General features: G+C 39.6%; 1 protein-coding gene across 13 annotated transcripts in view; it reads right to left on the bottom strand.

Moving 5' to 3' along the window:
- The window catches only part of LOC552709 (polypyrimidine tract-binding protein 2), a 547,610-nt gene that overhangs the window by 263,728 nt on the left and 256,770 nt on the right, over nucleotides 1-27,112 (bottom strand). For 3 of the 13 annotated variants that reach the window (XM_026442201.1, XM_026442204.1, XM_026442206.1), the window contains exon 2: nucleotides 20,680-20,731. The exons of 5 other annotated variants lie outside the window; for them this stretch is intronic. Coding sequence is in view for 5 of the 8 variants with exons in the window: in XM_026442198.1 (XP_026297983.1) it covers nucleotides 2,569-2,640 (72 nt within the window). In the remaining 3 variants the exon portion in view is untranslated. Of the gene's footprint in view, nucleotides 1-2,568; nucleotides 2,656-13,789; nucleotides 14,480-20,679; nucleotides 20,732-27,112 lie in introns of those variants that run through there. 5 more of the 13 variants (XM_026442191.1, XM_026442193.1, XM_026442194.1 and 2 more) reach the window with 3 other exon arrangements.

Genomic DNA, 27,112 nt, shown 5'->3' with positions numbered 1-27,112 from the left:
AACCCGCCACGATCTTCCCCCGCGCAATCCCGTAGAAATCGTTATTAGGCTGGAACTCCTTGTGCGGAAACATAAATTCGATCCTCGTCGTCAACGTCGGCCCATGCATTCTCGTTTCAATATTCGACGAGCCATCTTATCCAGACATCTTAATGTACGATTAAAACAATTTTAAAAACGTTAGAACGAATATTACTGTGCATTAATGTACGATTAAAACAATTTTAAAAACGTTAGAACGAATATTACTGTGCACAAAAGTGTCCAAGTGTTATTTAACAATCTTTATTTAAATCTCTTGAACGAAAAGTCATTTTTAGTTCAAAGTGAAAAAGAAGAGAGTCGATGAGGTTTCAAAAGACAATTTTTATTTAATAAATAAATAAAACGTGCTTCTACGTGGAGAAAAAAGAAAAGAAGATACAAATTAAAATTCGAACGTTAATTGTTGCATAACGAGATAAAGAAAAATCGATATTAATACGAATCACTTTCTCGATTCGATTTTCTGAAATTCTTTCGAACAGGACGTGGAGAATTAAAAGAAGAAATTTCTCTATTTCAGAGGATAGAAGTAACGGAACTCTTGCTGATTTTAATCTTGGAATTTGGCTAAGTCTTCCTTTTTCTTACAATATCTTTACAGTCCCATATAGGTTCTCAACAGGTTGTACAATAACTTTGGTCGAGAATAAAGACTTTGCTCTCGTGCCATCTTAACATATTACACGTATCGATAATTAAAACTATCCATCTAAGACTCCATTTCCTCGAATAATTAATCTTAATTTCTCAATTCCTTAATTTTTATCGTGGAAAAAAAGAGAAGTTTCAAGAAGCTTCCTCGAAATGAAAACCACTGGGGTACAGAGATCCTTTCTCACGACTTCCACGGTCACTTACCCCTGCTGCAAACAGCAACCCCTGGGCCAATGCAAGCAGGCCGCGCACGTACACTCTCTTTACTATGTCCCGTTTACTATGTCCGCAATAGATACCCGGGGCATTACTTTGCCTACATAAGGGGATGGCTCGAGTATACATTTTCCTGTTGAGGAGGAGGAGGAGGCGACCTGGCCTACGGCCTCCAGTAGCTCGAGTGCAAATTTTGACAATTTTTTTTTTAAACTCAGAGATAAAGTTACCTGAATATTATCCCATCGTTAATATTTGAATTTTTTAAATTTTTAAAAAATTTATGTACGAAATCGAATGAAATTTAAAGAAGGGATGGACACGATATTTCATATACTTTTTTTACGTATTTCATATACTCGTTTTAAGTATTTTTATTTCGAAAATATTCGAAACAAATGAAAGACTGAGAAACATCTAAGTTTCCTAAGATAATGTGCACAATAAATATTCTACGTTTATAAAATTTTCATATATACGTGTTAGAGTGGAAAGATAAAATTTGTGAAAAGAATAAAGGCGAGTAAGTCTCGATTTCTAATCTCTTCTTTCCACTTTTTCTTTTAGTTTCGTAGAAATTTTTCATAATTTTATATAATCAGTAATGTAATCGAGTGTAAACAAGTTTAATCGAACAAAATTTGATCAAGGATACGAGAAAAATGGCCAAGGAAGATCGACAGTTAGGGAAGAAAAATTGAAAAATAAAAATTATTTGATAATATTTCTACGTGGAACGTTTTGTAAGAAGAAAAATTTTTGGAGGAGACAAAGGGAAAATATTTGTCAAGGAGCCAATTGGCTACGAAGAATTAAGTAAATCAATACTTGTCTTCCATACATCGATGCTTCTTCTTCTTCAAAGATAAAAATACTTTGAAGATTTCAGGGTCAATTTCGTCTTTTTAAAATTTCTTTCTTTTTTCAGTGACGAGAATATTCTAATATTAATGTTATTCCAGTGATTTTAGGATACGTTTAATATTAATGTTATTCAATATTACTATACGATTAAATATTAGCACAAATACTCTAATATTAATAATACCCCACTTATTTTAGTATTCTATAATTCTAACATTAATATTAATATACGAGCAATTGTTAGTATGAATATTCTATTTCATACACTTCGTTATATTTCATTAATATTAATATTAAACAATTTTACTGATTAATATTACTGATATACAACGTTAATAATATTAATACGAATATTTCGATACTATCAATATTGTCGATAAATATTTTTTCACAAGTTCAAAATCGTCTTACTTTTCCACGTATCAAATTGTATCGAGCAATAACTATAAACGCGTTGTGTAAACGTGTTATAAATTCAAGGACGATGAACTTTTTCCAAACGCTTCGAGGAGAAACGCGAGTCGAGGATTCTTGGAAAATGGGCTCGCTCGAAAACAAACTCGAAACACGGGATTCGACGAGAAATATGCCGTGAAAAATACACAGGAATCATTTCTCTATGTTAGAATAATTTTCAAATATTTATATCGTTCATCTTCGTTAATTTCTAACATAAATTTCTCCAACTCGTACATATAAATAAACGAAATCAATGTAATAATATTAAATAATTCATAATTACTCTTATATTAAATTATACACACACAGAAAGAGAGAGAGGAAAATAACCTTATTGCATCTGTAGAAAGGGATGGCGAGTTGGGGGGGTTGGGGCACGGCCACGCGGTCGTAGAAAATCATGGCGGCCGATCTTCCACCGATGCACAACGAAACGCACGCAGGCACGCAGGCAGGCAGGCAGGCAGGCAGGCAGGCAGGCACGCACACGGTGAACCGGTATTGTTGAAAACGCACGCACACGCGTGGTGGAACAAAAGACGCGCACACACGAGGGGGAGAAAAATTGGAGCTCGGCTCGGCGAACGACCAAACTCAACGACGGTCGAGGGAAGACTACGAATTCGTAAGGTCGGGCAGAGGGGCGAGGCCGTTTATGTTTTGAGTCCGCTCGGGCCCGCTCGACGTCGCTTCGGACCGTTTAACCAGAAGTGGCCAGATTTTCCTTCTTCCAATCTTTCCAATATTTACTATTATTAAATATTAAATATTCAACGTCTCTTCCTTTCATTGTAATTATACAATTTAATAATGCTTTGTTGATAATTTTGTGTAGGAAAAAAATTCTGAAGATCAATTTATATATAATTCTATTATACACGAAAATATATATGTATGTATATTTCAGATCAATCTTGGAGACAAATTGCTATACCATCTACATTATATTCGCGTCATTTAATTTTTCTATAAAGAAAGAAAGGGGAAAAAAAGAAATTCCAAGGCCTGAGAGACTACATCTACTATATCCACGCCATCTAATTTTTTTATATCGCACGAAAAAAATTTCGAAGATCAATCTCAACCCGAGAACGGTCGGCTACATACACTCTTCTTCCTCCCCTCTCCAACATCCGCGCCATCTAATTTTTTCGCATAGCCCAATGAAAAGAAAAAATTCCAAAGATCAATCTCTGAAAAAAAATTACTCACACCCTGTCCATCTAATTTTTCCCTCACGCTACGCAAAAAAAAAAAAAAAAAAGAAGCAAAAGAAAAATTCCAAAGATCAACCCTCGAGAGATGCTGAAAGCCGGCTCGTCGCCATCGTTGTCGAAGCACCCTTTCGTTCCTCCCTAACTGCATCTACGTCTCAGCCTCCCATCCCCGAGGCCGAGCGAGAAAACGAGAGAAAGAGAGAGAGAGAGAGGGGAGGTAAAGCGAAGAAAAGAGAGCCTGCAGGCACGTCCTCACAATACTGCATTACGATACCACCCCATTTACACCCGTTCCCTTTTCTTTCGGCGGCCACCCTGCGACTCTCGAGCCCACCCTCCGTGCTTGCGGAATCGCTGTCGAAGGTTCGAGGCTACGCAAGAAAAGATGGAGGGGGGAGGGGGGGAGCGATCCTCGAAAATGAGATCGAAAGTAGGCTCTCGCTTGCTTGCACAAAAAGGAAGAGAAGCAAGGGAAGGGAGAGGAAGAAGGAGGGGAGAAGATTCGCGCGTCCTTTCTTCCTCCTCCTCCTTCACCTCCCTCTTTCGTTTCTCTCTGTCTGTTTCTCTCTCTCACCTCTCTTCCTGTTTTTCTTCCTCGAAGGAAACAAAAGGGGGAGGAAATAGCGGGCAGAGTAAATCTCTCCCTCTCCCTCTTCGTCGAAAACGTTGTTAGCAGGGTGAATTTAGGTCGCGTGATTCTTTTCTCACCTCGCTCAACCCCTCTCCCCGGGATTGGCATTGCGATCGTTGCGCGTCTTCGAAGGCAACGATTCGAATTCGTGCATTCTTTTCTTTTCTTTTCTTTTTTTCTTTTTTCTTTTTTCTTCCACGATCGTCCACGCTTTAAATGACCAAGGTGAAGACGAGATATTACGACGAGTAACAAGTAACGTGTCTCTCGAAGTGATATAATAACAAGAAGTGCGTTTTAGAAATGCGTTGCGCGAAATTTGAGACTCTGAGCAATGAAACATGGAGAGATTTGTATAAGACTGTTAATAAGAGTAAATATATAGAAATTTCTTGAATTTTTTGAGTTATTTTATAACGTGATATTAGCGAGATTATCGAGCACGAACGAATTAACGAACGAAAATTCTCTCGTGCTCTTGTATTTTTTAATAACGTACATCTACGATGGAAATCTATTTGCCAATACCTTTCGCAACGAAAAAAAGTCCTTTTGAAAACCTCCCTTAAAAAAAAAAAAAAAAAAATTCAGTATTAATAAAACGGAACAATAAAAATCGTATCGTGTTTAAAAATAACTTTTCAACATTTCATTTAACTGTATTGAAAGTATAAAATATTTAATACGAAATATTTCCCCGAGTAAAAATAAAATAAAAAAAAAAAAAAAAAAGGGAAAAAAATAACTCGATAACTTTTCACCGTCGAGAATATTAATTCGTTTCAACCGCCTCTGCCGCTCATAATTTCGTCGTTCCGCTTGTGTATTTAAAAAAAAAATTTCGATTTTCACTATGCTGGATCATCGAAGGAAAACGTCAGATTTAATCAGATTTCCAAATTTCACAAAAGTATTCCTCCCCTTCTCCTCGACTTTTATCTCTATCTCGTTCCTTTTTTTTTTTTTTTTTAACATACGATTCCTGCCAGCAGTCGAACAAATTTTTCCCCAAGATATCTATCATCTACTTGGCGCCATATCAGCCGCGACAAACTTTCGAAGGAAGAGAACGTCCCGAAGTTTCTCAACGAATCTTCAATTTATTCTCCCTCTTTCCCCATCTGTCCCAGAAATCGTTTCGATTCTTACGCGATTTACCATCGCGCCTCGATTAAAGAGCTGCCTGATGCACTCGATTGATTCCCAATCGAAGTTGGACGAGCAATCGGCACGCTCGAACAACGATGTTATCGGTTACTTCGCCCGAGATGCCCGAATGGAACGAATTTTCCATGGAAAACGAGGGGGGAGGGAAAGGGAATGGACGGGGGTTGTAATTGATTAATTGACGAACGGTTTCGCGAGCAAAATTCTATCCCGTGTAACATTATATTTTTGACGATCCTTGACATTTTTTTTCAATATTGTTCGAATTGCGTGAGAAGAAAATCTTAACTTAGGCATTATTTATTATTTCTCGACGAAAAAATATTTTTTACATTTCATTTTATGAAACAGACGTGTGAAAATTCTTACGTTACAACCTCAGGAATAATTGATTGTAATTTTTTCAATTTGTAAGGACGATGAAGGCGAGATGAATACGAAAAAAAAAATTCAAATTGTCTTGGGATGTTCGATGTGTTAACTGTTAGGCTAAGCTCGTAAAATAAATAACCCAGTTCGAGAGAAGAAAAACTTCGACGGCCACTTCCACCGAACGAGGCCAACTTCTCGCCGCCGATGAGGCCAATGAGCCTCGACGAGCCAATCGCAATCGTAATCTATTATCATCGTCCACATGTTTGCCAATAATTCGTCCACGAATCGTTAATCATGGCGGACAATAATAGTTGAATCGAAACAATAATAGTCACTCTCTCTCTCTGTTTTATATTTACTTGGACAGCTTCGAGTACATAATTATTATTATTATTATTATTACGTTCGTGTAGAAGATAGCATAGGGCAGACAGTTGGCACGACGTAGGCCAATAATGACAAACCAGTCGTTGGCATTGTTTAGTGTGAAAAAGTGAAGAAGTTTCGCGAAGGAATTTTGCGCTGTGCACATTGTTTACGTCAGGAATTTACGTTTGGAATTTTATTTTAAGAGAATTATCTCTCTCTCTCTCTCTCTCTTTCTTTTCTGTGGCCATTATTCGATCCTGTTTTAACTTATAATAGGCAAAATATTCTTCATCGATCTCGAAATTTGTTTCTCTCAACAGTGAATCGATCTCCAGGATTAATCGCAACCAGATTATTCTTCTAATCGTTTCAATTCCAATTAATTAATACCTATTTATTACAATGAAAATGAAATAAAGAATTAAAATTAGAAGGATATCTTGATCGTTCCTTGATTAGCTTGGCTCGAAGATGAAAATAAATATTCTTCTTCACTCGTCGATCTCGATCTGCAACGCGGTTTGTCTCTCAACAGTGGATCGATCTCCAGAATTAATCGCAACCAGATTATTCTTCTAATCATTTCAATTCCAATTAATTAATATCTATTTATTAATTTATTACAAAAATGAAATAAAGAATTAAAATTAGAAGGATATCTTGATGGTTCCTTGATTAGCTTGGCTCAAAGATGAAAATAAATATTCTTCTTCACTCGTCGATCTCGAGATTTATTTCTCTCAACAGTGGATCATTCTCCAGGATTAATCGCAACCAGATTATTCTTCTAATCATTTCAATTCCAATTAATTAATACCTATTTATTACAATGAAAATGAAATAAAGAATTAAAATTAGAAGGATATCTTGATCGTTCCTTGATTAGCTTGGAGAGCTCAAAGATGAAATATTATTATAAATATTTCATTGTAGTATTTTTGCACAATTATAAAAAAAGAAAGAAAAGGAAGAAAACAGCGTCACAAATTACCAAGCCATGTAAATTGAGGAAAATCGAGGAAAAAAGTTTTGCTATACTTTTGAGACACACTGGACAAGTTGACAATGGAAGGAAAAGCATTATATCTCGGGAAAAATTTATCACGACACGGAAGAAGACGGAAGGTTGCCGAATCAAAAATTCCAGTCGATAAAACCGTGAAAATTTATCTCGCCTTTCGTAAGCTCGAGGAGAAATATTCGTGGCTGATAAACGTGGAGATCGTTGCTGTTCCTATTACAAATTAATTAGAATAATTTAGAAAGCAATCGCGTGGAATTGGAGTAGCTTTTTACAGACAGAAAAATTTTGTTTGCGTATGAATTTTATTAGAATTAGTAACGTGCCATTCAGAAGCGTTGCTTTCTTGAAGTTTTTGTTTAAAAGCTAAGTGGAAACGAGTGATTTTTGGATTATTGAAAAATTTAGAATTTTGAATCGATATGCACATAATTCTTCGTTTCTTTCTTTCATCGATGGAGAAAGATTGAATCTGTTAATAATTGTAAAGAGAGAATGAATATAACGGTTGAATACAGTTTACTTATTATGATTTCTCCTTCTCGTTCCATCTGATATTTTAATTTTGGATAGCTCTAGCTCGTGGCGTTTGGTTATGTAAAATAACGGTTTTTCGGTGTTATTTTAATTGCCCGTGTGCGTATATATGCGTGTACATTGTACATTGGATGAATAATTAAACAAGGAGGTGAAAATATGTTTAATTAGTTCGAGCGTAATGGAATTTTTAAGACTTTTCCTCCTCCCCCCTTACCGGTTATTATAATTTTATTTACGCATATATGAAAACGTTAGATTAAAAAATATATATTTATATACGAAATTAAATCTGTTTTGATTATTTGAAACAAATTTCGCAAAAAAGTGAAAAAACGATACGCTTTTTCTCCGAGAGTTTTCATTTATTTTTCACGCTGTGTTGTTAATAATAGAAGTTTGGATTTGAACGAGATATTAAAATATATATATATATATACATCAGACGGGATTATTTTAACTAAGATGGACATAATTTATATTAAATTAAACGCTATTCTCGAATCGATCAATTTTAATCGAGGAGTAAAAATGAAATGTTCCCGTAAATGGAAAAACGAACGATTGTGAAATAAATAATTAACGAATTAATAAGATTTTTCGCGCAATTCTACCGGGCCGGAAATGGACGCAGACGAAACGGTGGTTGAGCACGGAGGAAGGGTAACAGACGTAGCCGCGAAATTATTTTTTCTTTAATCCGTCGGCAAGAATCTATCTCAACAATCGAGTTGAAATAGAGGAACGATTAAATATTCATACGTTTATTCCTCGGTGGTTTCAAATTAATTTTAAATTAATATTGAATTGTATTAAATAAATAACTCCTCCTCGGTTGGATAATAATTATTTTTTAGGGAACAGGAAAAGAGCGTATTTTCGGAGATTTCGATGCCCGCAATCCTATCCTATTTTTTCCCCAAGAGAAAGTAAGAAAATTGTATCGATTAGAAATATAAAATTATATAAAATTGACATTTCGCGTGACTGAAATCACTTGTCAAAGTAAAGAATTCGATATTGTTCTATTTTCTCAAACAAAGATATTCAAGATTAAAGATTTTTTATTTTTGCACAACAAAATTTAAATAAATAAAAATCTATCAACCTATACTGTACACCATTTATTCTTAAACTAATTTTTATAAATCTAATCACCCAATACATGAATAAAAAAAAGTCACATATATAAAATAGATTTATCTCTCAATCTTAACTTCAACTTCTCCCAGATAGATTTTGAGTAAAGTATATATATAGAATAGACGTGCAACTTTTCAATCCTCTTCCATTGCATTCCGGTATAAAAGTGACACAAGACAAATCTGAGGATTAATTGTCGATGGTTTCTTTTTCTTTTTTTTCGGAGTATCTTTAATGCTCAGGTCGATTCGAGGTCCTCTTCCCTCTTTCTCTCCCTCCCCTTTTCTTTTTCTTTCTCTTTTTCCTTTTTTTCGTAAGAAGCGCTGCTTTCCAAGACAAAAATTTCAAGAACCACTCGAGATAAGCTGGCCAGGAAACGGAGCGAGAGCTTCCCTGGCAATTTTCAGCGCAAGAACATTGCTGTTGCGTTATTCATGCGGACCTAAAGTAGCGTTCTTAAGAAGCATCTCGTGGATGACGTGCTGCTTTGTGAATTTTCCTACGGTCACTTTCGCATCGACGAAGTCATCCAGAATTTGTTAGAAAGTCTGAATATTCAAGGAGCTCGATGCTTAACCCCGGTGATAACAATAACATAATGGAAATCTCCCTAATAATTCAACGATTCGTCCCCGGTCGAGGAACACGAATCGACAAGTCGTTAGTCGAGTATTTCCCGTATTTTCATTTGCATGCATATTTTAATTCCATTTTAACGAATGTATGAATGTTGTACACGATTTAAGGACAAAAAGAAGATTGAGAATTTGAGAAAATTTATAAACATTTTAAATCCTAAATGTTTGAACAACAATTTCTTCTCTCCTCAAAATAACTTAATTTCTGAAAGATCTAGAAAAAGAAGAAAAGCTACACGTCAGAGAGTATCCCTTTCATTAGAAAAAAATTCGAGCTGAAGAAGAATTAATTAAAAATAGCAGGATCACGAAGAAAAAACCTTGAAACTTTCCCAACAAATTCACCTGACATTAGGAAAATCGTAAAATATATATAAATCATCCGAGGTCACGCTCGACACCCGGAGAAATTCGTTTCACAATGACCTGAGAGAGTTCGAGCTCGAACGCTCGACAGACCGAAACGCTTGATTCTTGATTATTTTCCCTCGACAGACTGCTAATTAGCCAATGCGCGCAACACCGTGAACGAAATATTTTCCCGTCAGCCTGTTTACGTTTCCTTCTCTGAGAAATGGATAAGAAGGATCGAGTCCTTCGTTTCATCCGAAAGAAGATCCAAGTATCATTCGTCCAAATAGAGGCAAGATTGTCACTAGTGATTTTTCTCTCTAAAAGAAGTTCTCTCTAAAAGTTTTGACTTGTAATGGAATCAATTCACACATCTGAATCATTCTCTTTCACAGTCTTAAATATATGAACTGTTCTTGAAAACAAATCTCTAAAAGTATAAGTTTTGACTTGTACTGGAATCAATTCACACATCTTCTGAATCATTCTCTTTCACGGTCTTAAATATGTGAACTGTTCTTGAAAACAAATCCCTAAACACGTGAACGATATTCCTTTTCTTCTTCTGGGATCTCATCTGAATAATTGAATAATTTCAACCAATCCCTCGAAATTAATAAGAAGATTCCTCTTCTAAAAAATTTCCTTCGAGACGATTACAACGATTTGAAGAATCGTGTTCCGTAAAGATTTATCGCGAATACAGTATCTCAATATGCATTTAATCCCCAACGATCCCGCGAGATCGCGTGAGAAATATTGGAACGCGATCGATCGTCGCCGATATCTCCAAGAATATTCACCACCTGACCCCAAAATAGTAAATATTCATGATGATGGAATCTGCCAATGTTTAAAATTTCACTCGAATCGATGGCTTCGAAGGCCTCTCCGAAGGCGCGGGGAACAAAACTCCCCCGAGTTAACGAGGCGAGGCGAGCAAGCAGGCAGCCAGCTTGGCAACCACTGGATCAGGAACAGATTTAGCCACGGCGATGAATCATCCATCCCGTTTGTCGTGTAAACAGGGGCGAGTCTCGCGCCCGGGAACCCCCGACCTTGCCCTCCTATCATCCCCTCTGCTCTCCTCCCACCCTCGTGTTTGCCGAGGCTTGCCAAGGCGAAGACGCGCCACATCCTCCTCCTCCTCCTCCACTTCCTCTTTAATCCCCAACGATCGACAGGTGTCGGGAGAATGCTGATCGAGGATCCTGTTCAAACTTGGGCTCTCCAATTGCGTTCCAAGGATGCTTCTCGGCAAGATGTCGCGCCTGCCACATCATCATATCCTTTTTCTTACCGATTTATCGATTCCTTCCTAATTTTCTGATTCTTTATGAGATGATAGGATGACGAGTTTTCTCTTTCTCTTCTTCTTGCCTCTGCAATATCATGTGTCTATCGATGAGATGTTGGCAATCTCGTTACGAATTCGTATTGAACTATTGGAGAAAGGAAGGTGTAATATACGATACGATAGAAATTGGCAATTGGACGATACAATTTTAATTTTATTTTAGTTTTATTCATGGAGGAGCAAATTCTAGTTTGAATTGAAATCGCGGGAAACTGCTCGTGAAAAATGGCGAGATTCGATGCAACTGTTTCAAGGAGAAGGAAAGAAGAAGAAGAAGAAGAAGAAGGGAAATCGTGTTTCGCCGCGAGGATCGTCGTGTCTGGGAATTTTTTCGCGAGACCCGCGACGAATGGGGCTTACGTCACGCTCGAGGAGCTAGCTAGGGAACGGTCGTTGCCTCTTGACAGCCCGTCTCAATGCACCGTTCCCGGGAAGATTTACGGGAACGAGCTCGCGATTTCGACTCGCGTCAACGTGGCCCTGAATCGTGTTTACGAATTTATATTACTCGCCCGTGATCCCAGATCGAAAATCCTCCTCCTTCATCCTCGTTCGTTCCTTCGAATTCGAAACTATTCTTCGTTCCTCGATTTTACAGTTGTTGACGGCAATCAATCGTGTATATCGCTTAACAGAATGATACAGCAACGTCTGATGGAAGTGTAACTCGCGGAGAAATTTGTTTCTATTGAAAGGCGTGTAATTAGTGTACACACTGATGGCCTATAATATGATATTCGAAGGAAGAATATAATCTGTAAATGGTATCGATGCGAATAAAATTAGAATTCCAATTCCTCAAACTCTATTTATAACGGTTTATGCGTTATATAAATAGAATTCAAGATTTATGAATATGGAATATTTTGTATTTAAAAAGATTAACATTCTGTGCAAAGGTAAATTGGTCAGGAAGTTGTTGTCTGCAATATGATTCATTAAGACATAACTCTTTCATTTCTCTTCTCGACATTGGAACGAATTACTCGACAAACATTCGAACTGTTCCTGGCTGGAGGACTTCGAGAATGAAAAGAAATGATGCAGGAAATTATTCTTGCCTCTTGGCGTGGCAGTCAACGTGTCAACGTTCCAAAAATATTTGAACAAATAACATGAATAAATAAAAAGAAATCCATTCCAAAATTAATTCTATCGCTGAATAATCTTCTAAGGAAAGTGTAAAAGGAGAACAGTTGCCATAGACTATCACTTCCAGCCCAAACACAATTTGCCGCAAGATGCTAAGGATTCTCCTCAGTATAATTTTCGCCTCTGAAAATTTGCAGGGCTCCCCCACTAGGGAGAAACATGCCGGAACGTTCGGCTACAAGTCTAATCGCCCTTAACACATCGAACGCCCTCGCGCGGTAGAGGAACGTGGGACGCGGCAGGTTGGGGGCATCGAATCGATCGAACGAGGAACAAGGAAGGACACCGGTGCGGAAGTTCCGCCAAGTTGCGCGTATTGGGCAGCTTATTAGCCGAGCATAAGCAATCGTCGAATAGGATCGAATGGAACCCCCGCGGCTGACCTGGCGTCCAGGGACAATCGAGTCGTAAAAGCTACTTAGTGCTTCGCGGTGGCGAACAAATGGACATCCGGGGGATCCGTGGCTAATTTATGCGATGGGCAAGCGATATTAACGAGGATCCTCCACCCTGGAGGACGCGCCATGGGACGGACGGGTCCCCCACTGCTGGAAACTTGCAACTTCGAGGGGGAAATCCTCCCCCTACCTCGTTGATTCTCGTTCAACGTTCTTCGGGAGGTGAATTTAGAGTCCCCGGTTTGGAAAGATGAAGCGTTATGAATTGGTAATGATAGGACGATTGTTGGGAAATTATTCAGAGATTTGTGATAGAGTGTATGTAGCGATGACAGGTGAGAGAGACGATTGAAGAGATTATGGAGATGGCTGATTGAAAAGATTATTCAGAAATTTGTTTGAGAGGCTGTGTTGAGGGAAGATAGGGTAAGTTTTGTATGGAAAATGTTCTTGTTGGAGAACGTTTAACGTTTAATTGTTAACGTGAGAGTATTGAAATTAATGTTACTCTTATTTGGCAAACTATATAAAGAAAATAATTTTGTAAGATAAATTTAATGGACTATATGAAGATTTAATCAGTTTATTTAGAAATTAGAAACGATAATTTAATAAAAATCGATTAAATTTCAATTCGACAACTCTATCAGGTTTTAAGCCTGATAGATCAACTTGACAAATCGCGTAAAATTGGTATTTTTACTCTCCTAATAAGAAAAATAAATAATTACAGGATATAAAAACTGGTTACAATAAAAGAAGCGAATAAAATCTATTTTGAGAGGAAAGAAACGTTTCATCAAAAGAATCTGTTAACTCTTGGAAGAGTTGTAATGAAAAAAATATGTATTTTTAAAAACTTCATCACCGTAATTCCGGTAATAAGAAATTATTGTCTTACAATTAAAGTATCCCCCTATGAAAAGAATTCTGCGAAATAACATTAAATCCTTACATTTATTCATCGAGGACGTAAAAATTACTTTATCCATTCAAAAAAAAAGAAGAATTCTTTCCTAATCACAAGAAGGAAACCTGGCAAACCCGTAAATTTAACGATCCAACACTTTTTTTCTTTCTTCCTCGAAACGACGATGATCACCATAAACCGAGAAAAGATGAAAACGAAAAGAAGAACGTTTCCGAAAATCCTCCATCACCGCGTTCATTCTTAAAGAATATTTGTCGCACTCACCATGGTGTCTTTGATGTGCTCGACCGGTTGCAGGAGGACCGTGGTTGCGGCTAGCGGCCGATGATGATGCTGCTGCTGCTGTTGCTGCTGCTGCTGATGATGATGATGGTGATGATGCTGCTGCTGCTGCTGCTGCTGATGGTGATGGTGTTGATGGTGGTGCGGATTACAATTGGCGAGATTTGTGCAGGTGCAGGTGCAGCCAATGTTGCAGGCTTGCTGGCCGGCGAAGAGGTGTCCTACCAGGCCGGGGGTGATCGCTGCTGCCGCCGCGTTGTTGATGCTGTTCAGCAGGGGCGGAGGCAGGGACACCGCACCACCCGGGACAAACGGGTACGAATGAAAATACGTGGTGATGGAGGATCGTGCCTCGTCGGCGCCTATCGTCTCCGCTAACCAACACTTGCCGTTCCCTAATTGGGGTACGAACAAGCCGCGGCCGCCCAACGAGTGCAGCCTCCAGAACAACCTGCCGCCGCCGCCGCCGCCGCCGCCTCGTTGCTCCTCACCGGGCCAGCCGCGTTCCAACGACGCCTGATGATGGCGAGCTTCCGTCTTGCTTGCTGCCGTTCGCCTTGACTCGCACGACGGCCACCACACTTTGGCCACTTGACTCCGTTCTTTCTTTCCCTCCTCTTTCAACGGATTCGTTTCAGCGGCGCGCAAGAATCGAACCGCGAGGCCGATTATATATCATCCGTTTAGATTCGCTTACACCCCTCTTTCTATCTATTCTTCTTCTGTTTACGACTGTTTTTTTCCTCTTTTCTTTTTTTTCTTTTTCTTCTTTTTTCCCCGTTACGCGCGCGCCTAGTCGTCCGGACGTGAGACGTTAGAGTGCCTCTATAGTGAGGGGGGGGAGAGAGCGGGCTCTGAGGGCCTGATCGGGGAAGGGGATGGTATATATATATATATACCTTAAGAGCTAACACGAGCGCCGCGTCTGAATCAGATTAGACGGGCTGTCGCCGTTCAAGTCCTTACCGTACTATTAGACAGAGACACGCACATACGCATACGTACACGTGGAGAGGGGCGAGTGGAGGGGTTTACAACAGACACACACGAGGCACACCCGATACACCCGTGGCGATACACCCAGAAGATTCGAGCCTTAGAAGATTGAGATTACGAGAGATTACGATTAGCCTAGAATGAGCGATCGCTCCGCCGTTAGAAATACGTTAGATGATTGTCAAGATGTGTGAGCGAGTTAGAGGGGGGTTAGAGGGGGTTGGTTGTGCGCGAGGTAAAAACAGGGGTGGTACGGTGGTACACGCACACGCACGCGGTGGGGGCACGCGCGCATGGAAACACGCACGCAACAAACATATATACACGCGCGCGCGCGCACACACACATACATAAACACACACACACGCGCGCGCACACGTGTATGCGCGTGTCGAGGAGCGTGCGAGGAGGTTTGAAGAGGAGGCGAAGTAATAATGACCCTCGCACGACTCGCTCGCGCGAGTTAATTGAAACGTCGTAGGTACGTGGATTCTCGTGATTCTTCCTTTCCTCCTTCCATAAGTGATCGCGCGATGATCCTCCCTTGAAGATATGATCCTCGGGGGGGAGGGGATCGGGAGGAGGATTTCAACTTGTTAATAAAAAAGAGATTTCACCTAGTCACCGAGTATTTATTTTTTTTTTTTTAGCTAAGAGAGCTAGCTGAAAAATGATTGTCACGAAGATTGACAAGAGAACGCCCCTGGAAAATAGGAGCAGATAAATAGGGAAGAGACGGTCGGGCCTTGCTCTGTCTTCCGATCAGAGGATCAACTGGCTAGGCCCAACGATCGGATATGTGCGAAGGATGTATACGTATATAAACGTATGTATATAAGTGTAAATATATATAATATATATATATATATATATATGTAGAAGTTTATATACATAAATATCTATGTAGATAATATATATATATATGTATGTATGTGTGTGTGTGTGTGTATATGTAGAGCGTGTACAGAAGTAGTACAGAGGCTGGAGATCACATGAAGACACGAATACTCGTTTACTCTCTTTCACTCGATAATCCGCAGGGGAGGGGAAATACCGCGCGTAGCTACTTTTCCACCTCTCCCTCTCACGATCCTTTTTTTTTTTTTTTTTTTTTTTTTTTAAATGATTCCTCTCTATTATACCCAACCCACTACTGTGCTTGATTGTCTTGACGCGATTCTCTTTAATGCGATCGGTCGCTCATTATTCACGCGCGACCATCTCTTTTTCTTATTTATACTTATTTTATACTTGTTATTAATCCTTAATTAACTTACACATAAGGGGAAGGGGGGGAACAATGCGTTATTATATCTAAAAAAGGGAAAGAAATATATATTGACGTTCTCTCTCTCTTTGTAATCCGTAATAATCTAACGCGCACGTTTTTTTCCTCTTCTCGTTTATAATCTCTCTCTCTCTCTTTTGTACCAGGTAGACGCGCAAAAACGTCCAACGTCCGAACGACTAAGAGCAGCAGCGCTCCCTAGCACCGACGAATCGCGGCCCGCCGCGGAAAACAAAAATATAATAATTCTCTATCCCGGCCTCGCGACTCTTCCAGCGAGCTCCTCGTCTGTCGTCCTCCTCTTTCTATCCACGCTCGCCGGCCTCTTCTCGCCCGTTCAGCTTTAAATGATCCTCCTGCTCCAGATTCTTGCTCGGCCTCCTTCTCCTTCCTTTCTCTTTCTATCTCGTACCGTTCGACGGCAACCGAGACGTAAACACCGAGTATATAACTCGAGTTGGCTGTGCACGCGACCTTGAAAACACTACTGGCCGCTCGCTCGGTTGGCAATGTAGGAAGAAGCCTTATCTGTTTTCCTTCTCCCCTTGTCTTCCCTCGCTGGCTGCTTCTGGCTGCACGGGGGGCGACTCGCGTTCGACACACACAGACACACACACACGGTCGGACAACGGGGGGAGGGCAGTGTGAGACTGATCAAAGAGCCGGTGCATACATGTGCCAGCTCCTGTGACAGCTGCTGTTGGTTGAACGTTGGCGGCTCGGCAACGGCCTCGGCCAACGGGGGCGGAGAGAGGGGGGGACCAATGCAGATTTTAGACAGGGCTCTCTCGTGCACACGTCGTATCACGTGTCGACCGTCGTTTTCACACTAGCGTCGTTGGGTTGGTTGGTTGCTTGGTCCGCGTCGGATCGACTCTCTCTCCTCGGCCGGCTGACGCGCGCGTGTGGCCACCGACACACGGGCAGGCGTAAACAGTGAGAGAAAGAGAGAGAGGGGGAGAGACAGAGATAGAGACAAAGAGTAGACCGGGACGGGCGATCGGCGGAGGACTAAGTGGGCACCGACGTCGAGAGTTGAAGAGACGGAAGGAGCGCGACCCGCACAACAGCAGTAGGCAACAGACAATCGTAGTCGGATAAGAGGACAACTTTTTTTTTACAACTTGGTCGTATATTATTATTTACGCGCGCGCGTGTGTGTGTGTTTGTGTGTGTATATATATACTTTCTGTTCCGAGAGGACACGGAGAGATGAGAGATATCGGTCGGGCGCGCGTGTGTGTCTGTCTGTGTGCACGTGTGTGACTGTGGTGTCGCGTCGGCTTGGAGAGGCTGTTTGCCGCGACCTGCACGGTGGGGAGGGCGGGGAGGTGAGGTTTTTCCGAGAGAAAGAGAGAGAAGGAGAAAGTGTGTGTGTGGGAGTGTGTGTGTGTGAGGCGGTGTGTGTGTACGTGAGAGAGTAACTCGGAGGCGGGAACGATTAAAGAGCGTCCTACTCGATCGCCTAGCTTGACACAACTGAGAGTAGTGTCTCTCTCGCGGCGCCCGCGTAGGCCTCCACCGCCACCGTCGCCGCGGCCGGGTCGTGTCGCCGCGTATACGCGGCTTTCAAACGTTACCCCCTGCTCTTTGCACCCCGGCGCACGTAGCGGCGCCAATCGGGAGCGAGGGATTGCCGAGATCTCGCGAAACTTCACGAGCCGAGTCGAGTTTGCGCGCAACCGGGCGTAAGTTCGTGCCTCGCTCCTCGCCGCTCTCTCCCTCCTGATCGGCTCTTCCTCCCTCCCTCCCTCCCTCCCTATCGTCGTCCCGCTGTCCTCGTCCCCCGCCCCGCGCCGCTCACACCAGTTATCCCCACTCGAGGGAGAGCTCGGCCGAGAGAACACAGTGGTGTGTCTTTACTAACCCTGTTTCGCTCGCTTTCGCCTCTTTTTCTTCCAATCCGCCTCTCTTTCTCGCTCTTTGCCCGCGACTCACGACTTCGCTCGGGGGATTCTCACCGTGGATAGTTCCTCGCCGGCCAGGTTAGACCGATTCCTTCTTCGCGAAGGGGAACGCGAGTGCTGGTGACTTATGTTTGGGTTGGATGGGATTTCACCGTGGTTGGCGGTGTGTTTGGTGATCGGGTGGTGGTGGTGGGGGAAGGATAACCGGTGAACAGTGGTGGTGGTGGTGGTGGACAGGAGTGGATTCCGTTTCTACGTCGATGATCGTTCTGTGACGTGTTACTACAGTGGTTTTGCGTTAATGGGAGATAGTTAGGATTCGAGTCGAAATATATTGTGATAGTTTTATATATAGTATGGATAGGTCCATGTGTCTCACGAATGTTTTCTTATTTTTAAGATTTAATGGCGCTTAAATATTTAATCGGTTCTTTCAATCTTCGATGTACGTGCGTTTTCCAAAGATGGTTTAGATTTATAAAATAAATCCTCTCGATACGTCTATTTTAATAATTATTTCGAGACGAGTTTTCTTAACTTTAATCGAAATGTAACTAGATAAATAAAATGCTAAAGTTTCGTCCTATCAAGTAAGATCGTTTCTAGCTTTATCTGAGAATTTTTACAACCTCTATCACTTGTAACTCGATAGATATGTATTTCATTATTTATGAAAGGAATTAAACAGAGCTTGGATTGCAAAATGTACAATATTGACAAGAGGAAATGGAGGAAAACGATGAATTTTAACAGAATTGTTTCGAAATACGAGAACTTTTCTTAATTAAAATTGACATTATCGAGTTGAAATAATCATCGATGTATAATTATTAAATGTGCAAATTAAATCAATGCTATTTGAAATTGAAATATTATTTATGGATCACGATAATATTAAATCGTAAAATAACATCTATCGTTCAATTTAAACTATATACATCAAATTTATATAATTCAATAAAAAAGAAATGAACAAAACTAAACTGGCGTTCAATTAATTCACGAATAATTAATATCACCCCGAATTCGTAATCACGGATATAAAAAAAAAAAAAACCTGACCATTCGTCGATCAACAACGACCCTTTTCAAACAACGTAACGAAACAACGTTTCCATTCACTCCTCGACAACGACGCTTCTCGAATAGTTTGTCCAAGACCGAGATTACGATCGTTCAAGTGGGCGTCAAAGGGGGATGAGAAACGGGCGAAAGAATCGAAATTCGAAGGCGTGATCAGCTCTCGAGAGAAAGAAGAAGAAGAAAAAAAGAAAAAACCCAGGAGAAGTTAGTGACGGCCACGAGAGCGCTCTCGATGCGTTCTTCGGGATTCTGATTGTTCAGAAACGAGCGGCGTCGATCGGGATCGATTGCGCAACGAACCGATTCACCCTCCACGGCCTCGAGAATGCTCGAGCAATCGGCCCTCTACCACCCTCGAAAGTGGTAACCTGATTATCCACATCGAATCAATGAGGGGAATAAAGACACAAAGGTTTTGCGGGGAAGAATTCGGATTTCTGATTTTTATGGACGGAGTGTCTTTTTTTTTACGGTTCCTCGAAAAAGATTCTTCGTTGAAAGACGATTTCGATCTCTGCAGATCGAAGAAGTTGGCAAGAATTCGAAGATCGATTGATTCAAAGAGAATAAAAAAGAATGGAGAGACAATTTTAGGGATGGTTTTAATTTCCGTAAAAGAAGGGATGAAGGGAGAAAAATTATTAAGAATCCTCCTTAATACGATGAGGGAATGTATTAAAATGATTCGTTTAAGGAAATCTCGTTCTTTAAGAACGTTTCGTGTGGAAAAAAATTTGTTGTCGAAAGGAAATGTTTATAAAAAGTTCCTACGGTATCTCCTCTTATCGTCTTACAATGTATAATTAATACAGAAGAAGAAAAGAGAAACGAATGTTTAAATATTTTGCTAATCTTTCCAAAGAAACTTTCGCAAGATCAACAGAGAGGAATTTGCTAATCCACCAGACACGAGGATTTCCATGGAGGTAGGAGGAGGGAGGAGGGGTGGTATCGTTAATTAAACGCGACCACGGGTATCATAAGATGGAACGAAGGTTAAACAAGGGGGAAGAATGGAGCTGACTTCACGTCTGACGTGCTAATATTCGCTCGGCCAAGTAGCTACGTTAATTACTGTCAAATCGAGAAGCGGCAAATGAAATAATTACTAGGCGTCGTAACTCTTCGAGATCGTAGCCACCTTTAATTAACGTACGAGATATCAGAGACTCTCGCGGACCTCGTGGACCTCGTTTTTTCGATACCTTTCGAGAGTAGGAATCCTATCCTTTTCCATTTTGATCGATGATCAGTTGCAAACTTTTTCTTTGATCGATAATCTTTAATCTTTCGAATTGATAAAGTTTCTAGCTTTTAAAAAAAAAGTTAATCGAAGAGATTTTATTTAGAGGGTTTCAATAATTCTAGACTTTAAAAAAAAAATTCGCTCGTTCTTTAAAAATAATTTGGATAATTATAGGGAATTTGAAATGATATTCAATGAGCAAAATGAATTTCAGTGAAACAAAATATTGGAAACAAACGAAACATGTCGCGGTAACAGGTAAATACAGGACGATAAATTTCCTTTTCTTTTCTTAATTACGGCGATAAAGGAAAGGGAAGAAGACGTTAAGAGAAAAATTTAATCAACTTACCAAGCTGCTCGCGTGCCAAAGGAAACGGAGCCAAAGAAGCCAGAAATCTTACCTGGAACAAAAATTAATATATTTTCTTAAGATTTAGTAAGACATCCGTGCCAAAAATCGCGTGCATCTGTAAAAAAAGAAAACAGAGGGGTGCGAATCTTCAAAACAAACCAATTAATTTTCCAGTTTCGATTCAATGATTTGTTTGTCGAATATATTTATAAAAGAAAGAAAGAAAGAAAGATAGAAAAAAAGGAAACATTTTATATTGAAATAACGAGAATGAGAAAAAATATACGTCACATTTTAAAACTTAACAAATTTTCATTCGAGCACCACGAGAGAAATAATTAAAAATTACTAAAAAAAAAAAAAATTATTATACGTTCATAGCGTGGCGTTTTCATTTCAGAAAAAAAAAAAAAGAAAAAAACATACATTTTAAGCTATAAAATTAAATTCTTTGCCTCGTGTACGTTATGTATTCAGCTTTGTGAAAGAAAAGATTACCAAAAAAACTTGCCAAGTTTTTCTACGTCATTAGTACATATTTATACACGTTTATGGAATTACGAAACCGAGTAGTAAAAAATATTCTTTACGCGAAAACATCAAATCTTCCGCAACTCGGTAACACGATTTTTAAATACGTCTCTCTGAGAAAAAAAAATAAAAATAAAGAAAAACGATAATTAAGTTCCTTTTACCTCGCATAAACAATCTTCTTTACAAAATTGGAAGAACTAAGTCGAAACTTACTCCAAATTAAAATCATCTACTCTTCTGTACCAAAATATCACATTGGATAAAGAATTAAAAAAAATTCTTTATTTCAACTAAAGAAAGAACAACAAACAACAACAACAACCTTTGAAATAATCAATAATTGGAAAATAGAAGAATCGTTCCTCTCGCAATTAAAATTAAACGTACTCCTGTAATACTTACACGATCAGGACAAATCCTCAGGTTCAGGTTCCATTATAATCTCTATTTAACTTCCGTATCAAATCTTCCCCAAGATCCCCTCCTCATCCTTTATTACACGAGATCCACCAAGAATACGCCAAGAATATTTTACTTTCGACAGGGAGAGGGCGAATCGAATAGAAAAGGTTGAACAGAAAATCTGACGCAGGTGTGGCGGATCGCGTGGCGGCGCTGCGATCGTTAATCCTACCTTGGCGACGACTTAATACGATGGGCAAACCCCTCCGGTTCCGCGCCAGCCCAGTTGGGAACCGAGCCTAAGTCCCCGGGAAATTGCTGGAAGGTTGGGGCTAAGCAGTATGCAGATCGCGAAATCGCGACATACGTCGAGGATTAGCCACCCCCTTAAGGGGGAGGCTGCCGGAAGATCGGCAGATCGAAATGTCCCCAGGAATTTCCCTATTTAACTTACTTACTCCAAGCCCTCTTCTCTCTCGTGTTTAAGAGAGATAATAATTTGTGCAATCGCACGCAACGATATTTTCAAAAATTACGATTATTTCAATATAAAATGTTTTCTTTTTTTCCTTCCTTTCTTTCTTTCTTTCTTTTATAAATATATTCGACAAACAAATCATTGAATATTCCATCCTCGGCTAGGAGATGTGATCCCTAACGGCGAGGATTTCTTCTTCGATAATTTTGGGATGAAGAAATTCGATTTAATTTTTTTCTACATTCGAGAGAGATTTATCTTTGCGTAAAAGGAAGTCATTTCGAATAGAGGTGATGACACGTTTCTAGAGGATCTTCCTCTGATCTTCTAATGGCAAGGGATCTTCTTTCAACCTTTTTTTTTTAGAGCTTATCGAGAACGGTTAGAGGAATTAATCCTTTTAATTTGTTAAAATGTCAGGGGAAAAATTTCCACGGGAATTTTGTTGGTAAGATGTCTGTAATTGTAATCTGTTTTTATAATTGGCAGAGAAATTTGAATATAGAATTCGATTTGATGGATGGGAATAAATTCCTATTTGAGAATTCGTTCAATGGAAACGTTAAATACAGGGAGGAATATTAAGAAAGACGACGGCCGATCCGATCGATTTTGTACATCGCCGCTTCCGGGGATGCCAGTCATCGACTGGCGGAATTGTGTAACAACGATTTGTCCGCGTTTAGCGGCGTCGTTATCGTGGCATCGGCCGTGCATAATTCTGTTTGAACGAATCATTATTGCGGTCATCCGTACATACGTGCCGGTAAATCCATTTACGGTCACAGCTGTCGATTGTTCCACGCGCTAAATTACCAAGGATGATTGATGTCGTGCCGTGCCCGATCGCCGCCCCTTTAAAGTCGAAACGGAACGACAAAAATGCCAAATCATTGTCAAAACGCTCGATTTATACCCGATATTTCGACCTATCGATTAACCGCCCTGTCTTTCGTTAACTCGTTTACACGATATATGTGTATCATTATCTATTTTTTTTTTATTTATTTAGATATATATATATATATATATATATCATTATCTATTCTTTTTTCGTTAATCCTTGTCTTTCTTTAATTCGTTTACACGATATATATGTATCATTATCTATTCTTTTTTCATTAACCCTTGTCTTTCTTTAATTCGTTTACACGATATATATGTATCATTATCTATTCTTTTTTCATTTATTTATATATATAACATTATCTAGTCTTTTTTCATTAATCCTTGTCTTTCGTTAACTCGTTTACAAGATATATATGTATCATTATCATTTCTTTTTTCATTTATTTATATATATCATTATCTATTCTTTTTTCATTAACCCTTGTCTTTCTTTAATTCGTTTACAAGATACATATGTATCATTATCATTTCTTTTTTCATTTATTTATATATATCATTATCATTTCTTTTTTCATTTATTTATATATATCATTATCTGTTCTTTTTTCATTAACCCTTGTCTTTCGTTAACTCGTTTACACGATATATATATCTTTTTTTTTCACGTCAAAAAATTAAATTAAACTTTAGAATTAAATAATAAAGGGATTTAGGTGATCAAACTTGCTTCGATCGAATATTTTCGTCGAATATCCACGAAAATCTTCGATCACGCGAAGATATATCGATTTATACCCGATATTTCGCCCTGTCTTTCGTTAACTCGTTTACACGATATATATATGTATCATTATCTAGTCTTTTTTCACGTCACAAAATTAAATTAAACTTTAGAATTAAATAATAAAGGGATCTAGATGATCAAACTCGCATCGATCGTCGAGTATCCACGAAAATCTTCGATCACGCGAAGATATTGCAGCGAGGCATGCGAGACTTTCGAAAAAGGGGGCGCCACGCATCCGTCGAATGGCCTATCACGTGACCAAGCTGTCGCGTCTCCTTCGTGGATCTCGTTCGATTTTTATCGCCGGTCACGCGACCGCTCGAATTCCTGGCGAGAACAAGTTTATAAAGAAAAAGGAGCCTCGATGATGGATGGCCAAGAAAAGTATTACAGTACACCTCGATTTTCCGTTGATGAATAATTTGGACGTTTGAAGAATGGTGGAGAGAGGACAGAACGAGAGGCGAGGAGTTTTTCTTACAAAAAAAGATAGCCGCAAAGAAATGCTTCGCGAATTTATTGGAGCAAAGGAATCTGGGATAAACAGTAATAAGATAATTTGGAACGAGGTTGATCCATATCAGAATTATTTGTCTGGTTGTTTATATACACTGTACTTGAAAATTGATCACAGAGACAGGAATTCCATCTTTGGATGATCGTTGGAATTACAAGTCGCTATATATATATCCTGTGACGTGTCAATATAGTTTCGACTCTCAGGATTATTTAAAAATATCACAATAATAAACAAATAAGCAGATAAATAATTCTGGTATGGATTAACTCCATTACACTGCTGTTTATCTTGGATCATCACAAAAGTTTAACAAACTCATCGATATACATATCTATTCTACCATTTCGAAGTCTGGGTGGAGTTTCTTTTGCAAAAACTTCTCAAAAAAAAAAAATAAAAAAAATAACCAATTTTTCCAGAAACATCACGACCTCGTGTTACAGACTGCACACATACACACGTATATGTATGTACATCTACGAAGCTAGGAAGGGTAATAAGACTTGATGCATGGCTCCCAGGATGCTGCTCCCCTAGATCTGCCATTCGTCCTGCCACCCTGCCTTTCTCTCCCTTCTCCGCCTCTTTATTTATTTAAAGCCCGTCACCGGGTTGGTTCGCGGCTCCCTCAGGAATCAGGTTGCTCGCGCTTATTCGAGAGTTCGACGCTCGATCGGACCCCATCCAATTCCCGCCAGACTGATCTCCACTTTGGACAGTGTCTGCGGCCGCTAGGAGGAAGAGCTAGAATACTCAGGATTTTTGGAATCGGGGTTTTTGATCGATTTCTGAGAGAGATTATTTCATTGGATAATGAAAATTGTCCCAAAATTAACGCAAGATTTGAATTAAATATAAAAGAGAATCTTCAGTATTTAGATATTTATCTTTTAAGAGAATCATAAAGTACATAGGATAGGGTTATTTATGGAATAACACATCGGGCACATACGCACCCTCTCGTCCAAATTTTTCATCATCTTTCTGCATAATTGTGGCCGAATTTCGTCGATGCAGCGTTTAATTTCCTCTTGCAATGCACGCGTGGTTGTGGGATTGTCGACGTAGACCTTTCACTTCGAATAACCCCATAAGAAGAAATCTAATGGCGTTAAATCGCACGATCTAGGGGGCCAATTCCGATCACCGAAACGAGAGAGTACACGACCAGGAAATGTCTCGTGCGGTGATTGAATCGTTTCGTTGGCTGTATGGCACGTGGCATCGTCTTATTGAAACCACGTATCGGCCACATCGATATCATCCAATTTCGGCGGAAAGAACTGCGTTATCGTGTCGCGATATCGAGCACCATTAACGGTTGCTGCTCGACCAGCCTCGTTCTCGAAAAAGTATGGTCCGATGACGCCTCCTGGCCAAAATCCGCACCAAACAGTGACACGTTGTGGGTGCGTTTGTTTTTCGCTAATCACACGTGGCTTCTCCGAACCCCAAACGCGGCAATTTTGGCGATTAACGAAGCCATCGAGGTGAAAATGTGCCTCGTCGCTTAGGATTATTTTGCTGGAAAAACCAGCATCCACTTTTTCACGATTAATAATCCATTCCACGTTGTTGTATCGTATAACGCTCCATTTTTACTAACCCTAAACCCTCTCAGCTATGAAACTGTTCTTTCTTCAGGATTGCCAATGCAAAAATGGCGGCAAATTTAAATCTTGCGTTAATTTTGGGGCACCCTAGTTTAAAAATTAATTCTCAATCCTGCCTAAGAAAAAAAAATAAAAATATTTGACGTAAAATGCTTTTCGAAGATATTTTAATGTAAAAAAGGGAAGAAGAAGAAAAGGTTAGTGAGAATTATCGACAGGTATTCGTGATCGAGTTGAAGCGGGAAATTTGTTACGCGCAAAGTAAAGTTTATGGGTGGTTAGAGATCGGCGAGAGATTGCTATTTGCTTAAAGGAATTAGAAAGGTGGTCGGAAAAGTACAAGGGACACACGCCGAGATCTGGGGAGGGAAGAGTTAGAGCCCGTTGGAGGGAAATTCACGGTGAGGCGGAATGGGTCTCGAAACGGAAATCCCTTTCTTCGACGACCCTTCCGCCCGTCTGAGGGATTAGCGAGGATCGAAGACCCCGGTGATTTGTGGTCGACGGGCAAATAGATTTCTCGGCCAAGCCGAATCTCGTCGATACACGTGTTTATTCGGATTAGCATTCTTGTTTAACCATTGAAAAATATCAGGAATATTTTAGAGATAAATTGGCTCCTGTTCGAATCGATATTAAAAATGTATATATATAATTGTAAAATTTATTTTTCATCTCGTTGTAAATAATAGTTTCAACTAAATAACCAATGCAACTTTTCATGATATCCAAGTTTGTTTGAAGACATTGCGATTAAATTTCTATCCCAATGAATTTCTTCTGCCTTGAACTTGAACGAAGCCTAGAAAGTTGACCAGAAGAATAAAATCGATTAAAATGTGCCGAAAATTCGATTTTTTCCAAAGGCAATCGAACAAGATTTCGAAAGGGGGATAACGAGAAATATTAAATAAGTTATTTACGTGTGCCACGAGAAAAAGAAAAGGAGCAAAATTATTCTCGTTTCTAGAGTAAATGGAGGAAAAAATTGAAGGGAGAGAAGAGATTTCTTTTGTGATCGAAGGCTGGAGCCGATAAACCGGAAGGCGGTTAAATTTATAGGCCGGCTCTTTGTCGTTTCCTTGCGAATTTCGTATTACAATGGAGGATTAAAGCGTGCAACGGACAGCCTCTCATCGTGTCCCTCGCTTCAAAGATCCCAGATTTCAAAAAGATCGACTCGTTCGGAAATGCGTTTATTTATTGACTCGTTAATATCATTTCCCAGTCACACGCGAGAAGAAACC

Source organism: Apis mellifera, linkage group LG8 (assembly GCF_003254395.2).
Source record: "Apis mellifera strain DH4 linkage group LG8, Amel_HAv3.1, whole genome shotgun sequence".
Classification (NCBI taxonomy): Eukaryota; Metazoa; Arthropoda; class Insecta; order Hymenoptera; family Apidae; genus Apis; species Apis mellifera.
This window is presented reverse-complemented; position numbering and strand designations above follow the sequence as displayed.